At 41.6% G+C, this 18,204-nt stretch overlaps 1 protein-coding gene and 1 long non-coding RNA gene across 2 annotated transcripts; both read right to left on the bottom strand.

Annotated features, from left to right (window-relative positions):
* Positions 1 to 367: 367 nt before the first annotated feature.
* On the bottom strand, positions 368 to 2,254 carry LOC121399107. Its single transcript, XR_005964757.1, has 2 exons — positions 1,217 to 2,254; positions 368 to 597 (listed from the first exon to the last, which is right to left on the bottom strand). It is a non-coding gene; the product is annotated as an uncharacterized LOC121399107 (long non-coding RNA).
* Positions 2,255 to 2,762: 508 nt separating this feature from the next.
* Positions 2,763 to 15,536, bottom strand: LOC108705690 (protein kinase C delta type). Its single transcript, XM_041577918.1, has 11 exons — positions 12,676 to 15,536; positions 10,753 to 10,833; positions 9,104 to 9,184; positions 8,515 to 8,618; positions 7,791 to 7,955; positions 6,767 to 6,858; positions 5,543 to 5,605; positions 5,306 to 5,444; positions 4,876 to 5,067; positions 3,925 to 4,047; positions 2,763 to 3,576 (listed from the first exon to the last, which is right to left on the bottom strand). The coding sequence occupies exons 1-11, from the start codon at positions 12,842 to 12,844 to the stop codon at positions 3,466 to 3,468; spliced, it is 1,320 nt and encodes a 439-aa protein (XP_041433852.1). The 5' UTR covers positions 12,845 to 15,536; the 3' UTR covers positions 2,763 to 3,465.
* Positions 15,537 to 18,204: the final 2,668 nt, after the last annotated feature.

The raw sequence follows: 18,204 nt of genomic DNA on the forward strand, positions 1-18,204 counted from the left end.
AATTTTCATCATTGGGGCCAGAGCAATGGGGATTGGCGCACAGGAGCTTTAAAGAACTTGTATCCCCTGCTCATCCCCTGTGTTTCTGAACCAATGTGGGTGTGGTTGGGTAGCATGACGCCCCCCAAAGTCCTGCCGCCCTAGACCCGGGCCTTGGTGGCCTTTCCACAAATCCAGGCCTGTCTATTCTGTTAACTGACAGGTTTTAATATGTCAAATTTTTGTTGTTCTTTCTGCTCATGCTGCTTATTTGAAAATGCTAATAAACACAATTGAAAAGAAAGAATAACACAGCATTTTGTCTCAGATATCACAGATTCTGTCTGAGGGATAGGGTTTGTAATGAATACTATTGAGCACAAATTGATAGCAGAAAAAAGGTGATCTTTATTAATGAAAAATATTGCAGTCTTAGAACATTCAGATTAAAAGTCATTATTTTCAAATAATACGTAGTCTCCATAGTGTCTGTTATTATACTTCATCTTTCATCTCTTCATATGGGAGAATTCCAAGTGCTGCTGGTATTTGGGTACATTTTTGTCAATATACAGAAGGTCTCTTCCAGGAACCAGTTTTATCCAGACAAGCCACTATCTGGGGAAGGAACATTCAAAGGTTTTATACAACAGTTATTACAGGGTTACCAGGGGCGCTGCACCAATTATCAGAGTTGAGAAACTCAGGCGGCGGCCCCCCAGTAGGTACCAGGGGTGGCAAAAATGCCAGTCCTGGTACTTTAAGAGCTGCATTTCTGGTGCTCAAACCAGAAATTCAGATCTTCTAGCGCAGAGAGTGCAATTATGCTCACTGCACTAGTGTACTTGGTCTTCTCTGCCCACATGGACCCCCCCCTCAGACCCCTCCTGTGCAAAAAGTGAGCGCAGCAAAAAAAGGGGCGTCAGCAACTGCAAGTGGTGGGGGTGGCCAGGATCTCCCCTGAGGGTTACAACTAACTTTACAGTAATGTAAATACCCAGCATGGGATCCAGATGCAGGCCATGCAGCCGGGGTCCCCCCACCCTGTTCACGGGCAAAGTCACGTGTTGGTTAACCACTGGTGGGCCCCGTTGCAGTCACACCCCCTACACCCACAGTAGTTCCGCCACTGTAACTAACATTCGTGGTCTATAAATCTCATCCCACAAGTACAATGAATCAGTGCCAACATGTTAAAGGAAACTCATCATTCTATAATAATTCTTAGAGTACTCACATGTTAAAGCCTACAAGGCCTTATCCATTAGTGAAACAACTGATTTGTTCTGCTAGGTGCTCCGCCATCTTGTTTGGGGTCTTCCAAAATGCTTTTGGGCATCCTCTTCCTTTCCTATTCATGTTTAGCTGCAAAACAGTTCTACCTAGTAGGCGATGAATACCTGACACTTCTTACCTGAGGCTCAGAAGGGTTGAGACAGGGCAGATCACATCACTCCCATGACATTATTTATGCATATATTTTACATATCATAACAAGTACCCCCTGTACTAGATCATATAGTAGACAAAGTCCAGTAAATGGACCAGAGCAGGTAGCAGGCACAGATAACTAGAATAACTCTACGGGGCATGGACTGCCTTTCCTTGTGCCTCTTAATAAGGACATATACGTTTAAATCCAATCTTTTAAAGTCATAGGCTGGATACAATTCAAGATAGGAAATGTATATGCATTTATCAAAAATTTCCAAAAATAGTGTATAATCATTAGTGCCCTTTTCTCACTTACCGTCCTGCCTAGGGAAATGCAATGTCTCTGATGGCATATAATGGAAAGGCTGGTGATGGTAATGCAGGGGCAGGCGTTATGGACAGGGCTCCAATGCCAAACACAATGCAGGAGACACAAGACACTTTTTCCTGCATTGTAAATGACCCCTATGTCTTGCCCTCAATATTCTAATGGCATTCATTATTGGGCAGGACGTATAAGTTAATAAGCTTAATATTGTCAGCAGTTTTTATTAATGTTATAAATTCCATTTGCTCATCCAGAGAAGCTGTTAGATGAAGTTTGTGATGTCAATAGAGAGGAACCGCTGGTGGCTTGTGACTGGCCACAGACTGAAATTTAGTCAGTCACAGGCCACTAGCTATGCCCACCCCTATCCCCCCCTCTAGTGACATCACAAATGATAATAAAACCTGGGGGACCAGGCTGTGCTTTATAAGACCTGGGGGGAACAGGTTGTGCTTTATAAGACCTGGGGGGAACAGGCTGTGCTTTATAAGACCTGGGGGGAACAGGCTGTGCTTTATAAGACCTGGGGGGAACAGGCTGTGCTTTATAAGACCTGGGGGGAACAGGTTGTGCTTTACAAGACCTGGGGGGAACAGGCTGTGCTTTATAAGACCTGGGGGGAACAGGTTGTGCTTTATAAGACCTGGGGGAACAGGCTGTGCTTTATAAGACCTGGGGGGAACAGGTTGTGCTTTATAAGACCTGGGGGGAACAGGCTGTGCTTTATAAGACCTGGGGGGAACAGGTTGTGCTTTACAAGACCTGGGGGGAACAGGCTGTGCTTTATAAGACCTGGGGGGAACAGGCTGTGCTTTATAAGACCTGGGGGGAACAGGTTGTGCTTTACAAGACCTGGGGGGAACAGTCTGTGCTTTATAAGACCTGGGGGGAACAGGTTGTGCTTTATAAGACCTGGGGGGAACAGGTTGTGCTTTATAAGACCTGGGGGAACAGGCTGTGCTTTATAAGACCTGGGGGAACAGGCTGTGCTTTATAAGACCTGGGGGAACAGGCTGTGCTTTATAAGACCTGGGGGGAACAGGTTGTGCTTTATAAGACCTGGGGGGAACAGGCTGTGCTTTATAAGACCTGGGTGGAACAGATTGTGCTTTACAAGACCTGGGGGGAACAGGCTATGCTTGGTAAGGGATAGAAATGGATGGGTTGTTGAGCATGTAGTCTGTGATGTCATTAGAGGGGAACCGCTGGTGGCTTGTGACTGGCCACAGATTACAAATTAGCCAGTCACAAGCCACTAGCTATGCCCACCCCTATCCCCCCCTCTGATGACATTACAGATAATGATAAAGCCTGGAGGTCACAGACTGTGCTTATGGAAATGGTTACCATGGGAAGATGGGGTAGTAAAACAAGGGAAGATGGGTTTTTTTTTTTTTTTAACTTAAAAAGTATAAAACTATGAACATGAAAAACAAAGCTGCATACGTTGGTAATGGCACTGAAAGCACTTGGGATAATAAATGCAGCTGTAAGTGCTTTCTATGGTGATGTCGGCCACAGTGCTAATAACCTGCAAGATGGTGTATTTCGGGGAGAAGATCCTCTTTGGATGTTGGAATTATAAGGTAGAGCTGGACAGTAAGATGGTAATTACAGTATTTGCTCACCTTGATTGTTGCCATTATACATTACCCGATGTTGCAGGATGAAGCAGTGGAGGTGCTACTGATGTCATGCTTTACCTCGCCGATGGAACAGACGCCTTATTCCAGCCAGCTCGGGTCCACGTAATTGAACCTCTTGAGCATTCGGGTCTCACTCGGGTTCTCTTTCGGGAATGAGATGTCTTTTTTGATGAGTCCCTTGGCTGGTTTCTATGAGAAATAATAAAAATACATGGTCATACAATAATTATTCCATTTGGCCATGGTGATATTTCACATTCTAAATTGCTATTAGTGTATAAAAGCAAGAGAGGAGGAACTCCTGTTTCAGACTGATTCCCTGAGCCTCCTCAAAAAAGGTTTGTGTTTTGTGTGAACACATAAAATGTAAAATACAAACAGGATTAGAAAATCAAATGTTGCAGAACATAAAAGGACTCTGGAGCCAGTACAAAAATAGACAGACGTGTGATTGCTCTGATAGTCGCCCTGAGTGTGGGCATGGGTGGTACTATTTCCCTTCTGGGTAAATGTGATCATATTACAGTTATTACTTACAGGTATTATGGGAGACTCCAGTTTTCTCTTCTTCACTCTCTTCCATTTGAGAGTAGAAAAGAAAGGGTGATGCCGGATGTTGCCATTCACCCCAAGGCGTTGGTCGGCCTCCTTCTTCAAGAGCTAAAGTAAATGATGGAGAGTTATTTAAAATATTGCATCTATGGGGTATATTTATCAAAGAGTGAAGTTAATAGTGAAGTTCCGCCACTAGAGTGAAATTACGCCACTCTCCATTCATTTCTATGGGATTTTTATAGGCGTATTTATCAAAGGGTGAACTTTCACTTTCACCCATTGATAAATACGCCTTTCAAAATCCCATAGAAATGAATTGAGAGCAGCAGAATTTCACTCTAGTGGCGGAACTTCACTCTTTGATAAGTTTACCCCTATGTTCCTACCTTCCATTCAGTAAAACATTTACATGTATACAATTATATCTTTATATCATCCCAGGTTATGGCTTGTGACTTTGATTGGTATTCAGAATATTATCAAGTTCCAGAAAAGCTCTGCAAATAAAGACCTGGCAGATGAAATATGTTAAAAACTACCCGAGATCTAATGTCATAAGCTCTCCTTAATGGTGCTTTTTAAAAACATCTCATTCTAGCCCTACTACATCACTTAACTTTGCTCTTAAACTAATCCCTTACTTATGAATACCCTTCATAGTGTGACCTTTTTCTGCAGACTTTTCACCCCAAGCTCTAATTCACTTCATTCCTACAACACTTGATAGAGAAGCATCTTATCTCTTGCCTAGAAGCTATACCAGTGAGGTTCAACTAACTTATGGCACAATATATCTCCTACAAACGGCCACAGATTGCCAACATCCCTCCATTATAAATAAACTAAATACCATAAAACCATTCTGCTATATCAAGTACTGTAAGTTTATCTTTATAGTAGCTTTTACTTAATGTTCATTCTGATTTTACTAACCTGCTCTATGAGGTCCCGCAGGGTGGAAGAAAGGGAATCTGGATACTCAGGCTCTCCGTTGATAATGGTTTCTGCCTGTTGTTCCAGGGTTCCCTTCGGCGAGAACGGTAATTTACCGGTGGCCATTTCATACAAGATGACGCCGAATGACCACCAGTCAGCTCCAGCGTCGTAATTCTCCTCTGATAAAACCTTGACAAAAAATAACAGATTAGTTATGAAAAGTTCTCATACAAAGAACCCTGATTACCATATAGGTATGGAGAATGGGTCAACCAATGCTTGAATGAAGGCTAACAAAGTAGATATAAAAATGTCATTATCCAGGACGGCTCAAGGCAAGTGGTGGGCCAAGTGACATAAAAACACATCAACGTCATTTAAAATAATGACACATGATTTCTAACTGTATAGGAGCTGAGATTCTCACCTGTGGTGCTGTGTAGCCTGGTGTTCCATAATAGCCACACCGCGTCTTCTCTCCATACATACGGGTGCAGACAAGGCCAAAATCACAGATCTTTATGTGGCCCTGGTCATCCACCAATATGTTCTCCGGCTTGAGGTCTCTGTAAGATACATCCAGTACACATTTAATAATAGAATGATGTCCAGAAACACAACTGTGTATAAATAGAGAAGGATTTGGGAGAGAACTGTTTCTTACCTATGAACGATCCCATTCTTGTGCAGGAACTTTATGCCTACCACTATTTCTGAAGCATAGAACCTTAATAAAAAGAAAACACAAATCAATCTGTAGTCCTGCCTCAAGTCGCATGTTACTTACAATACTGTGCAACAGTCCCCTATACCATTTCATATGTGCTTGAGCAGTGTGTCCCTGCTGTCATGGGCGTCCATAGATAGGGGCAATTGTACTTTATAATAAAGGATATGAGTCCATATATTGTTTTGTTATCTTATGGTCAGCACCCCTTCAAATAATGGACCATCCCAATGCCTATTCTACCGCTCTGAGCAGCAGTCCGGATTTAGCTCCACCCCTTCCCTCTGTGAGATGCTTTCTGCTCTTCAACTGTGTGAGGAATGAGAGAATCAGGGTAGAGAATCTTCTCCCGATGAAGCAGCTTCTTTCCCAGATTAGTGGGAATCTGTTGTGTTAAGCTTAGAGTGTGAATGCCAGTGTATGTGTGTGTGTCTCTGTGTCAATGGCAGTGTCTACGTGTGTGTATCTGTGTGTAAAATTAACTGTTAGTGTTAATGTGTATAAGGGCAACTGTGACAAACTGTGTGTGTGAGTTATAGAGACTATAATGAACCCGTGTATAGCTGTGTAACTACATTCATTATTCAATCTTATAGGTACAGTTTGGCTGTGGGTTTTGCCTACAACCATTCTCCCAATGCATTTGCCACAAAGCACATTAACCCCTACAGTTCCTTGTCCTGCTGCTCCATTGAATCCCCCACCTATCCATGTCCTCACTCTATTCACTGTCCTCTTTTACCCTTTCCATTTTCATTCTGCTGAGTTACCCCCACACTCACCTCTCCATTTCTAATAACCCTCTGCCTCACTCTATATGTCTGTATAGCTAGAAATATCTATAATATTATAATATATATTTTTGCACCTCACCCCCTCTCCTGCCCTGTGTCCACCTCATTGTTTGTTTTTGGATGACTTATTTTTTAACTCTTGGGAACAAAGCAGCTTTCCCCTAGACTGAAATAAAATGTATAAACATAGATTCTATACTAGTGACATTTTGTTGTGCACAACCTCTTCCTGCCAAAACCAAAATATGGATACAAGTAATTTATATCCATGCCTGCCAGGGTACTCCAGTCTCCAGTATTATGGAGAGAGACTGAGAGTTCTCCATTGTATTTTAGGTACTTCTGTCTCAAGCAGCATGCTACTTACAGGATTTGCTCACTGTTCAGATGGCCCCGGGTCTTGATGATGTTCTGCAGAGTGCCGCCACTGACGTACTCCAGGGCTAGCAGGATCAGCGACTGGTTAGAAAAACAGAAAGGAGAAGATGAGGCATAGAAATGGATAGGACAGAAGAACACACTTATTTTAATCATTTAAAACAAAATTATGCAAAAGAATACAATGTCAGTCAGCAGCATCAAGGGCAAATAAGGTCTTGAGCTGTATTAAAAGGGGCATTGATTCACAGCAGGAAGGGGTCATTCTTCCACTGTATAGAGCACTGGTAAGGCCCCATCTAGAATATGCCGTACAGTTTTGGTCTCCATCACTCAAACAGGACATTATTGTATTAGAGAGGGTACAGAGAAGGGCAACTAAGCTGGTAAATGGGAAATCTTAGCTATGAGGAAAGACTGGCCAAATTGGGGATGTTCACGCTGGAGAAGAGGCATTTAAGGGATGATACGATAACTACGTATAAATATATAAGGGGATCATATAAAAATCTCTCTAATGCTTTATTTACCAGTACGTCTTTCCAGCTGACACAAGGTCACTCATTCCGATTAGAAGAAAAGAGGTTACGGCTAAATATTCGGAAGGGGTTTTTTACAGTGAGAGCTGTGAAGATGTGGAATTCTCTCCCTGAATCATTTGTACAGGCTGATACATTAGATAGCTTTAAGAAGGGGTTGGATGGCTTTTTAGCAAGTGAGGGAATACAGGGTTATGGGAGATAGCTCATAGTACAAGTTGATCCATTTTGGAGTCAGGAAGGATTTTTTTCCCCCTCTGAGACAAATTGGAGAGGCTTCAGTTGGGGTTGTTTGCCTTCCTCTGGATCAACTGGTAGTTAAGCAGGTTAAGAAAAAAGTCAAAAGGTTGAACTTGATGGACGTGTGTCTTTTTTAACCTAACTTACTATGTTACTATGTAAAACAAACTAATAACATTCCAGGTTAGGAAGAGCATATTACACTTATATTAATAGTAGTATGGGTTCCAGTACCTGAGTTTGGAAAGTCGCCATTGCCCGGCATAGGAATGGGCACCTGCTAGCAATCTGGAGAACCGATGCCTCTCTCCTGACATATTTCAAGTCATCCTCCCGCTGCTTCTCGATGATCTTAATAGCAGTCAGTTGGTCCTTGATGGTATATGATGCCAACACCACCTAGAAAAGAAGAATGAGAAAGAAGTCTGTATTATTGGGTCTCTTATATGGAAATGAGTGACTCTAGCTCCCATGATTTAAAGTTAAATGGAAGTATTTCCGCAAAGGATGAACCATAAAATATTCTGTATTCCCATTAATCCTCATAGCCACACATTTTTTTTACTGGCACTAATGTAACAGTCAAAGGCGATAGGAAAAATTAACTAAGTATGATAAAGACAGTGATATTCAATGACAATTTGCAATTGGTCTTCTTTGTTATTTCTTTTTTGTTCAGCCTCTCTATAGTCTGTCAATTTAAGGTAATTACCCCTTTAAAAAGTACATTGAAAAGTCATGTCTGTTTCCTGCATGAGACTGACCATCTTTCTCATATAAGAATTAAGGTTGGGGGTGTCCTTTCAATAAGGGAAAGTATTTTTATAGCAGATATAGCACATGTACTTCTACTTTTCAGAGGAGAGTTTACAATTTATCTTAAATCCTCTCTTCTGCCTCCTTTTGGTTTCCTTCCAGATCAGAACAATATATTTTCCCATAGAAGCTCATCACTCACCTTGCCAAAGCTGCCTTTGCCTAACTCTTTATATAGGCTGTAATTGTTGATGTCGAGGTATGCAGATGTTTTGGCGTCCTCTCGAACCTGCTTCTCTTTTCCTCCTAGAAGATTAGAAAAATAGAGAATGTGACATTCATTCAATAAATACACATAGAATGTTTAACAATGTCCTGATATCTTCTTTATGTCCCATGTTTAATACATTGCAAATGGCCCTCTTTTGGTGGTATATTCCCAAATCAGTGACCAGTAACAACATGGGGTCAAGTTGGAAGAAACAATCATTCTAAAGTAGACCCCAGGGCCATCAAACATTATTTGACCATTTGATTGTAAATTACAGCCCCTGTGAGCTCTCCTCCATCTATCCATTGATGCAGTGATCTTAGTGGCATGTCTGGAGTTAATGGAGAGCTAATTATCCATTTCTGCAGTGATATCACAGGCAAGTCTGGGTTTAATTTATTTATTTATTTTGCACATTGGAAAGTTGCTTTGAATTATTGGATCTGTGAGGAGCTGTTTTGGGGGGTTGAGCACCCCTGTAAGTCCTACATCAATATCTTTCAAGTTTTGTTCTCCTTACCAACTGGGTCCTCCTCCGGACTTCTAGATCTTTTCCTTCTCAGAGGATACTGCTTTCTATCCTCATCTCTGTATCTTTCCACTAAAAAAACAAAAACAAATTGTCACTTTGTAACTCTCTAATCACCAATTTATCATTTATGGGTGCAATGTGCAAAATACAGTATAAAGAGCATTTGTTGGTTAAACTTTGCACCTGCCAGTGCCACACTCTGCACCCTGGGCACAATTGCTCTGGAACTAAACACTAAGGGGCACAAGTTTATTCTCTTGCCTCTTCTCCCAGGGACCTTTATATACGATCCATTAAATCTCCAAGTGTGAAAATGTTGCTTCTTACTGGTAAAGCTGGTTGGAAAACAGGTCAGTGACAATTAAATCCTGAGTTGCATATGACAGGTTGCACCTAAATGTGAGCTCTCCTCCATCTATCCATTGATGCAGTGATCTTAGTGGCATGTCTGGAGTTAATGGAGTGGTAATTGGCCATTTCTGCAGTGATATCACAGGCAAGTCTGGGTTTAATTTACCATAAATTACCATACAACCAGTTAAGAACAAATCAAAAACTGTGCTACCATGTTAGCCAGTAGCAGAAATAATAAATAAATATAACAAACAAATACAAAAAGTATTGTACAAGTGATACCTATATTGGGTAACAATATAAATACATTGCAAGCTTTCGGAGCACCAAGGTCCCTTTGTCAGGCAAAATACAAATGAAAGCCAGAAAGGCATGTGGGGCAACATTTCTGCAGTCAAAATCACAGTCTTCGGGACATGCAGGTCTTAATTCTAAAAGGGAACTTTAAAACTGATGGGAAAATACGATTTATGAATTCAAATGTATGAAGTTATTTAACACATTAAGACAGGGCCTTAATTTAGGGTCAGGTTTCATGTCACACCATGTGACCTGACTGAATCCAGACTCCTGGACCATTTACAACCCACCCTAATTCATTGTATTATCTCTACATTTGATTTCTATCTATCTGTAACTTCCTAATTTATTGCCCATGAATACCTTTCACTGATCTAACAGAATATATGCTGTGCCTATCTAGATTTCATTTGTATTTTCCATGACGAAGTGGCCTTGGTGCTCTGAAAGCTTGCAATGTATTTTTTTTATTGTTAGCCAATATAGGTATCACTTCTACAATACTTTTTGTATATGTTTGTTTTTTTATTTATTATTCATTAGGGATGCACTGAATCCAGGATTCGGTTCGGGATTCGGCCTTTTTCAGCAGGATTCAGATTTGGCCGAATCCTTCTGCCCGGCCGAACGAATCCTAATTTGCACATGCAAATTAGGGGCGGGGAGGGAAATCGCTGAACTTTTTGTCACAAAACAAGGAAGTAAAAAATGTTTTCCCCTTCCCACCCCTAATTTGCATATGCAAATTAGGGTTCAGATTCGGGTTCAGTATTCGGCCAAATCTTTCGCAAACTATTTGGGGGTTTGGCCGAATCCAAAATAGTGGATTCGGTGCATCCCTATTATTCATTCAACCAGTGAAATTTATAATGAATGCACATTGGAAAGTTGCTTTGAATTACTGGATCTGTGGGGAGCTGTTTTTGGGGTTGAGCACCCCTGTACGTCCTACATCAATATCTTTCAAGTTTTGTTCTCCTTACCAGCTGGGTTCTCCTCTGGACTTCGAGATCTTTTTTTTCTCAGAGGATACTGCTTTCTACCTCCATCTCCATATCTTTCCACTAAAAACAAACAAACAAATTGTCACTTTGAGACTCTAATCACTAATGTATTCAGGGACTCATTTATCATTTATGGGTGCAATGTGCAAAATACAAGTACAAAGCGCAATTGTTGTTTAAACTTTGCACCTGCCAGTGCCACACTCTGCACCCTGGGCACAATTGCTCTGGAACTAAACACTAAGGGGCACAAGTTTATTCTCTTGTCTCTGCTCTCGGGGCTTTTATATATGATCCCTTAAATCTCCAAGTGTGAAAATGTTGCTTCTTACTGATAAAGCTGGTTGGAAAATTGGTCAGTGACAATTTAATCCTGAGTTGTATATGACAGGTTGCATCAAAATGACAAGCACCAGCTTGAGTCTAAGGGGTACTGCCACCCAAGCACATTATACCCAAGTACATAATTTAAAATACAATCCAGGGGGAGGTGGTGGGACAAGTATATGACCTGTAATCCAGAATGCTCAGGCCCTGGGGTTTTCTGTAATCTTTATCTCCATACCTTAAGTCTAATACATTGATTAAACCCAATAGAATTGTTTTGCCTCCAATAAGGATTAATTATATCTTATTTGGGATCAAGTACAAGGTACTGTTTTATTATTACAGGAAAAAAAACATTTTTAAAAATGTGAATTATTTAATTAAAATGGACTCTATGGGAGATGGCCTTCCTGTAATTCTGAGCTTTTTGTATAATTAGTTTCCAGATAATGGATCCAATATCTGTATAACATAAGGGGCAGTGGATACAGGCACCCCATTAGAAGCAGTAGAGAACATTATATATAATAAGAGGCTGTGGGCAATGGGACAATAATAATATACAGTAAAAAGCAATAGTTACTGCCACCCCAAGAATGTTACATACAGTGAGACCCATTGGTACATTATATACAGCCAAAGGCAGTTGGCACAGGTACCCCAACCACATCATACTCTGACAGGCAATGGGCACAGACACACTGAAGGAATATTATCCTACATATATTCATATAGTGGTACCTCATCCATATAAAACAGTAACAGCCAAGTTATTGGAACTGCAAGTAAATTATACACAGTGAAAAAAAGCCAGCACAGGTATACCAAGCAACAGACACTGGCACCATGAGGGCATTATACCCATTGGAAGGGAGTGCACACTGGTACCCAAATGTTATATACAGTAAACGTATATATAGATACATATAGTACCGTGTATATATAACTATAAATATAGATGTATCAACTATATTACACTATAAGAGCCAATGGTTGGCACTCCAAGTATACAGTTAAAGACAGTTGGCACTGGTACTCCATGCAAATTATACTCTGACAGGCAACAGATTCTGGCACCATGAGAGCTTTGGAAGGGAGAACATACTCATACCCAAAATATACATTATATACAGACACACATGTTATCCTACATATAGTCATATAGTGGTGCCTCAACTATATTAAACATGAAAAGCCAAGGGTTTTGCTTAAGCACTCTATGGTGCCAACGGACACGAACTAAATATCATTATACACATAGGAAGGGATTGCATACTGGTACCCAAAATATGTTGTATACAGTATACATTATAATCTGGCTCTCCTAGTTCCCTACATATAGTCATTTAGTGATAACTCAACTATATTAAGTATAAACAGGCAACATTTGTTGCACTCCAAGTACTTTACACACAGTGAAAAATAAAGCACATACACACCCCATGTTCTTAATATAAAATGAGAGATGGGGACACCGTCTCCCCAAGTAAAAGTTAATCTTTGCATATTCAACAGATAAGTTACAGCTGATAATTATATTCTTATAGTGATATATTTCAAGTATCTTCAACTTACCAGCTGGGTCTTCCACTGGACTCTCACATCTCCTCTTCTTCTTCATTTTCCAAGAAGGATCTTCTTCCTCCTTCTTCTTCCTCTTCTTCATCTTCTTCTTCGCTGAAAATTCACTTTCCTGCAAAAAAAAATCTCTTCTACCGCATTTATCTCCAAAATCTCTCTCCATGTCTCACAAGCTCCTGCTATCTCTCCAAACTGGCTAAATGACAGTTGTGACAGTTGGACCCTAGAGCTGGTGGCTGAGTGGTATGTGCCAGTTGAGTCTGAGCAGCAGTTTGAAAAGTATATAGAATACAGATTGACCAACCTTTGTTCATCAGAGAATTCTTTTTAAATATAAACTTTGTGGATGAGAAGAACTCTCACAGATACCCAGGTAGAAGCAGGAATCGCTTTACCTGCCAATCATTATAGCCATTTATCCTATATAGATCTTTATGGGGCATTGCCCTATGGAAATCTCTATTTCACCTGTTCCAGCTGATGGATATTACAATCCACCATTTATCTTCTGTCTTTGTGTCATGCTTAACCACATGCAGGATAAGATATCTGCAATTCACCAACATTTTATGAAATTGGAGTATATAATCATTAAAAGAATAAATATAAGGAGGCTTGACCAATGTTTGGATAGTTTCCATTAAATGTAGTAAACAGTGGTATAATTACATAGGAAACAGATCCCATGGCTATGGGGGGGGGGCTGGGTCTGCCTCCTCTATGGGGGGCCTGTGGTTGAAAGGCAGATGAACATGGTAGCAATTGCAGGGGTCCCACAGCATGTTGAGTCATTTGGAAAAGAATTATGGGCTAATGCCATTTCCATACTGCTTGCCAGATGCGATGCACTCCCCATACTGCATCAGGCACAATTGAAGTGGGCAGGGGGCCATCAGAAATGACAGGGCCCCATATATAAAAAAATAAAATAAATTGTGCCAGCCCCCCCCCATAAAAGTTTTCAAAAACATTGGTGGTCAGGGGTCCCATAGAATATTTTAAAAATGATTGGTGGCCAGGAGTTCAATAAAATAATATAAAAAACATAGGTGTTCGGTGGAATTTACCTTAGGTTTTTCTTCAGCTGTTTTGGCTCCTTTCGTAACTTTGGGTCTTTTCGTGGCTTCAGGACTTCATCTTTGGGTATTTTCATGGCTTTGGGTGTTTTCATGATTTCGGGTCTTTTTGGCGCTGCTTTGGGTCTTTGGCACGGCTTCGGGTCTTTAGCACCACATGATCTTTCCAGCACAGCTGGGCCCCCCTTTAGCCCCGGTACAGCTATACCCCCCTGATGGTGGCCCTGGAAGTGGGCGTCACTCCCCAAGTGTTTGCCTTTAGGGCCAGTATTCCTCGGTCAGGTGCCCCTAGGCCATGCGGTCCAATCGCACACCCACAACCCTGCAGGCTCAAACAAATGCGCGAAAGCACTGGGGAATGGTGCCTTTGAAAGGGGGATGCACCTAGGCAGGCACATGGCCCTAGCACATGCACTACTCCCAGCTGCGTGTGCATGCGTGTAAGTACCGGCTAATGGTCCAGCTGAATGGGGACACACAGGTCCCCTTATTGTGGCTGGTCGGCATGCTGACCCTAATTTTTTGCTGCCTCGCCACAAATCTGGGCCTGTATGACATAACGCTGGAAGTAGTGACATGTTGCTTGTAAGGTGTTGTTCGCATATCCTTACAGTATTTACTTATGACTGCACTTGAGGCAAAAACCTTTGCATAATTTGCAATGTCCAATACTGCCGGAGCCATAAGAACTGCTGGCTGGGCCCAGAGTTCACTTCATGGGGACATTCTGCTCTAATTGGGACAGAGGCACTAGACTACTGGTTGCAGAAACTGCAAATGAGAGGCAGGTATGGGCTACAGGGCAGCTAAGGTTGGGGGTAGAGCCAGCAAATTGACCACATGAAGAACCTGCCACTCCAGGAGGCAAGACAAACCCATATTTATAATATTTTACCTATAGTTCACCTGTGGAATTTGCTGCACAATTCCTTTGTCAGGGGGTATAGCTCCGCGGTACAGCATGTGACGGCAGAGCAAGTTGTCCCCTGTTCAAATCTGGCTGACCCCGTCTTGACATTATATTAAAAGTAAGGTATAAATCAATTCTGTACTATTAGAATCCTGCTTCGGGGCAGGTGCCCACAAATTGGTGGGATTTTGAGCAGAAAGTCCCAGACCGCATGGATAATCATGGGTCGCAGGCTTTTATCCCATACGCTTTCCCCATTTAAAAGAGCATTTTCTTCCTGATGCAGATGATCTACCTCCGGTTCACTTCTGACCAATGGTAACACCACAGTCTCATGTGTCCCGGGTACAGTTAAAAACGTAACAACTTGCAGGTAGCAGGGATGGGCACCTTGCAGGTTAGAGGTCTGGTCAGGGCACGGGTCTGTCCCACTGGACCCATGCAGGATTCTGTTGCGTGTTTTTGTATACAGAAATGACATACAGTTAAAGTCCACACAATTAAATTGTATTTTTATATTTGGATTGTATGTCTTATTTAACCCTTTACATGCTGGCCATAGACATTGCCAGGCAGCACATTCCACAGCACTGGTATGCTGATCCTTCTGTGCTAGCACTATGGACCATAGTATTATGACTAATACTCATAGCATTACTCTAAATCCTTATTCCACCTGAATATTTTGTATGAAGGTGGGAAGAGAGTTTTCATGTAACAACAAAACTTACTGACGGGGGAATGGTGTAACTTTCCTGAATGCAGAGGGTGTCTGACTAAGGGGCACATTTACTAAGCTCGAGTGAAGGATTCAATGTAAAAAAAACTTTGAATTTCAAAGGTTTTTTTTGGGTACTTCGACCATCGAATAGGCGACTACGTCTTTGATTCGAACTAAAAATTGTTCGACTATTCGATAGTCAAAGTACTGTCTCTTTAAAAAAAACGTAGACTACATACTTCGGTAGTTTAAACCTACAGAGGTACAATGTTAGTCTATGGGGACCTTCCCCATTACTTTGCTAAGGTTTTTTTGATCCTTCGATCGATGGATTAAAATACTTCGAATCGTCCGATTCGAAGGATTTCATCGTTCGATGGAATGATTTTTAGGATTTTACTTCAAAGGTCGAATTCGGGGGTTTATTAACCCTCGATATTCAACCCTTAGTAAATGTACCCCTAAGTGTTGGCACATTCATTCTATATCCATAATGCCCATTGTACCTGAGCATTGGCAGCTGTGATGGGCCATTATGCCCTGTGTAATGCATCTGGTAATGTCCTAAAAGGGCAGAGAGACAGCAAGTGTTAGGAAAGTGATGGAAAGATTAAATGTCAGACTGGAGCCCCAAAGGTCTACTAGAAGACCTGACCTCCAGGGCCCCAAACGCTCGCCACTGACCACCACTCACCCAATGCACCACTTTCAGTGACCTGGTGGGCCAGTCCAATTATAACATTATCAGCAGACTGCTAAAGGTACTATGCAAGTAAGATGCAACAAAAGCAATGGGAAACATGGGGTGTTGAGGGCACCGTATTGAGGGATTGCAAAGCGTGGGAGACCTCTCTTCTCCAGTCAATGTCCTGACTGAGATCCTATCCAAGATGAAGCTATTTTCTCAGGCAGCCAAACTTGACCAGACTAGAGGTCTCTAGGGTTTGAAGGCTGAGTTGTGTTTGTAGCGGATATGACACAAGGCTTATAGACATGAACAGAAGAAGAGGATAATGCTAGTGGAGAGGGGGTGAAAGCAGTGGATTTCAGCAGGATGATTTTGGCCCAATCTGGCCCTAGCCTTAGAAACGCTACTATAGTTTATATAAACAAGCTGCTGTGTAGCCATACGGGCAGCCAATCAAGCAAAAGCTAGACAGTAGATAACAGATTAACTCTGTAGAATCCCATTGTATACTATGCATCTTATCTGTTATCTACTTTTTTCTCCTTTTTCACCTTTAAACGGAAGCCCCCATGGCTACACACCAGCTTGTTTATATAAACTATGGTAGAGTTTCTGAAGCAAACACACCAATTGCACCAGTGCAGGGCATTATAGTTTAATAATTTTTTGATGTTTTTGTCCCCTTAAATGACAATTATAGAACGTTAAATGATCATACAGAATGTTGTGTAGGAGAAGGACATACAGGCACCTGAGCTCCCACCCTTTCTCCCGAGGTCTGCAGTTCACTTACAACAGGGGGGCCTGGCCAATCCAAGTAAGTGCAACATGGCTGGACCCTTTAAGACACTAAAATCCACCAGGCTTCTGAGAACTGCCCTCACTGTTGGCATCCCTGATAAATACAACTACCCTGGGGGCAACAGTGTATCACTCACTTTTATTGTTATAGCAGCTTTCCCTGGTAGGCTGTGACGGGAGCTTCTGTAAACTGCTTTGCATTGTATGTGAGCTTTCCTACATACTCCTGGGAGCTTGACCTCCATAATAATTCACACATTCAAACTTCTTCCTGCAACAGAACATATTCAATAATCAGATGTATAACTGGTTAACTAGTTCTTCAGGCTTCATTGAGCTGCTTCCACAACCTAATTTGGGTCAATGGATAAACAGGACTGCAGACTCCACATGGATGCTGTATGACCGGTAGCCATTTTTTTTTATTATTATTTGTTGTGCCAAAACACTTTCATTTAGATTCGCAAGGGTAAATTAGAGAAGCTATTCAATAAACATTTCGGCCAGTACCAAAAGCAGGTACCCAACTGGAATCGGTTGACTAAGGTCTTGAATCAGCCATGTGTAAAGAGTCACAGTCTGTGCAGGTTTCCGGGTATGCTAAATTTGGGGGGGGGGGGGTGTTGACAGCTCTGCCTGTGATGCCCAGCTCTAAGTTCTGGGCGAGTAAAAGGGTTGACTTGAGAGTTCACATCAGGACCCCTCATAAGTAATGTGGAAGTTACACTATAACAAACAACACATTTATCATTACAGAATTCATACCTGTTTTACTAAAAGTATAAAACTTTGGTCCTGGGTTCAATACAATATTAGCTTTCAAAGTCCAAACATGACTAGGTTTGGGACTTGGGATATCTGGGTAAGGGCAGGTCACACAGTATTGAGGTTGTGTTTATGGAACCAGACATTAAATATATTTCTCTACTCTGTTCCTGTAACGAGTTAAGGTGGCCATACGTATGCCGATAAAAGCTGCCGACAGACCGAGTCGGCAGCTTATTGGCCCGTATATGGGGCCCTCCAACAGGCTTCCCCGATTGATATATGGCAGAGAGTCAGACAGATGTTGATCGGGTAGGGGTAAAAACCCAGTCAGATCACAGACTACATTCTCAACTGTTCATTGATGCGGCCATGCGATCCAAACAACCAGAAATTGCAATCTGGCTAAATATAAAGCTAAATTTAAAAATATAAAATTAAAACCAGTTGGAAATTGTCTCAGAATCGCTCTCTACATCATACTATAGATGAACAACTCCTTTAAATATAACATTTAATATGCTTTGTACTTGATGCTCTGAAAGAACCCTAACCTGAAAGT

The sequence above is a fragment of the Xenopus laevis genome, chromosome 9_10S (genome assembly GCF_017654675.1).
Source record: "Xenopus laevis strain J_2021 chromosome 9_10S, Xenopus_laevis_v10.1, whole genome shotgun sequence".
NCBI lineage: Eukaryota > Metazoa > Chordata > Amphibia > Anura > Pipidae > Xenopus > Xenopus laevis.

What these genes read in the sequence shown, in the direction of transcription:
- LOC108705690 (XM_041577918.1), bottom strand. Translation starts at nt 12,844, where the DNA reads ATGGAGAGAGATTTTGGAGATAAATGCGGTAGAAGAGATTTTTTTTTG. An exon ending in TGGCGACTTTCCAAACTCAG is followed by an intron (nt 6,859 to 7,790) that starts GTACTGGAACCC and finishes TTTTCTAACCAG; the next exon opens with TCGCTGATCCTGCTAGCCCT. An exon ending in CTGAACAGTGAGCAAATCCT is followed by an intron (nt 5,606 to 6,766) that starts GTAAGTAGCATG and finishes CTTTTTATTAAG; the next exon opens with GTTCTATGCTTCAGAAATAG.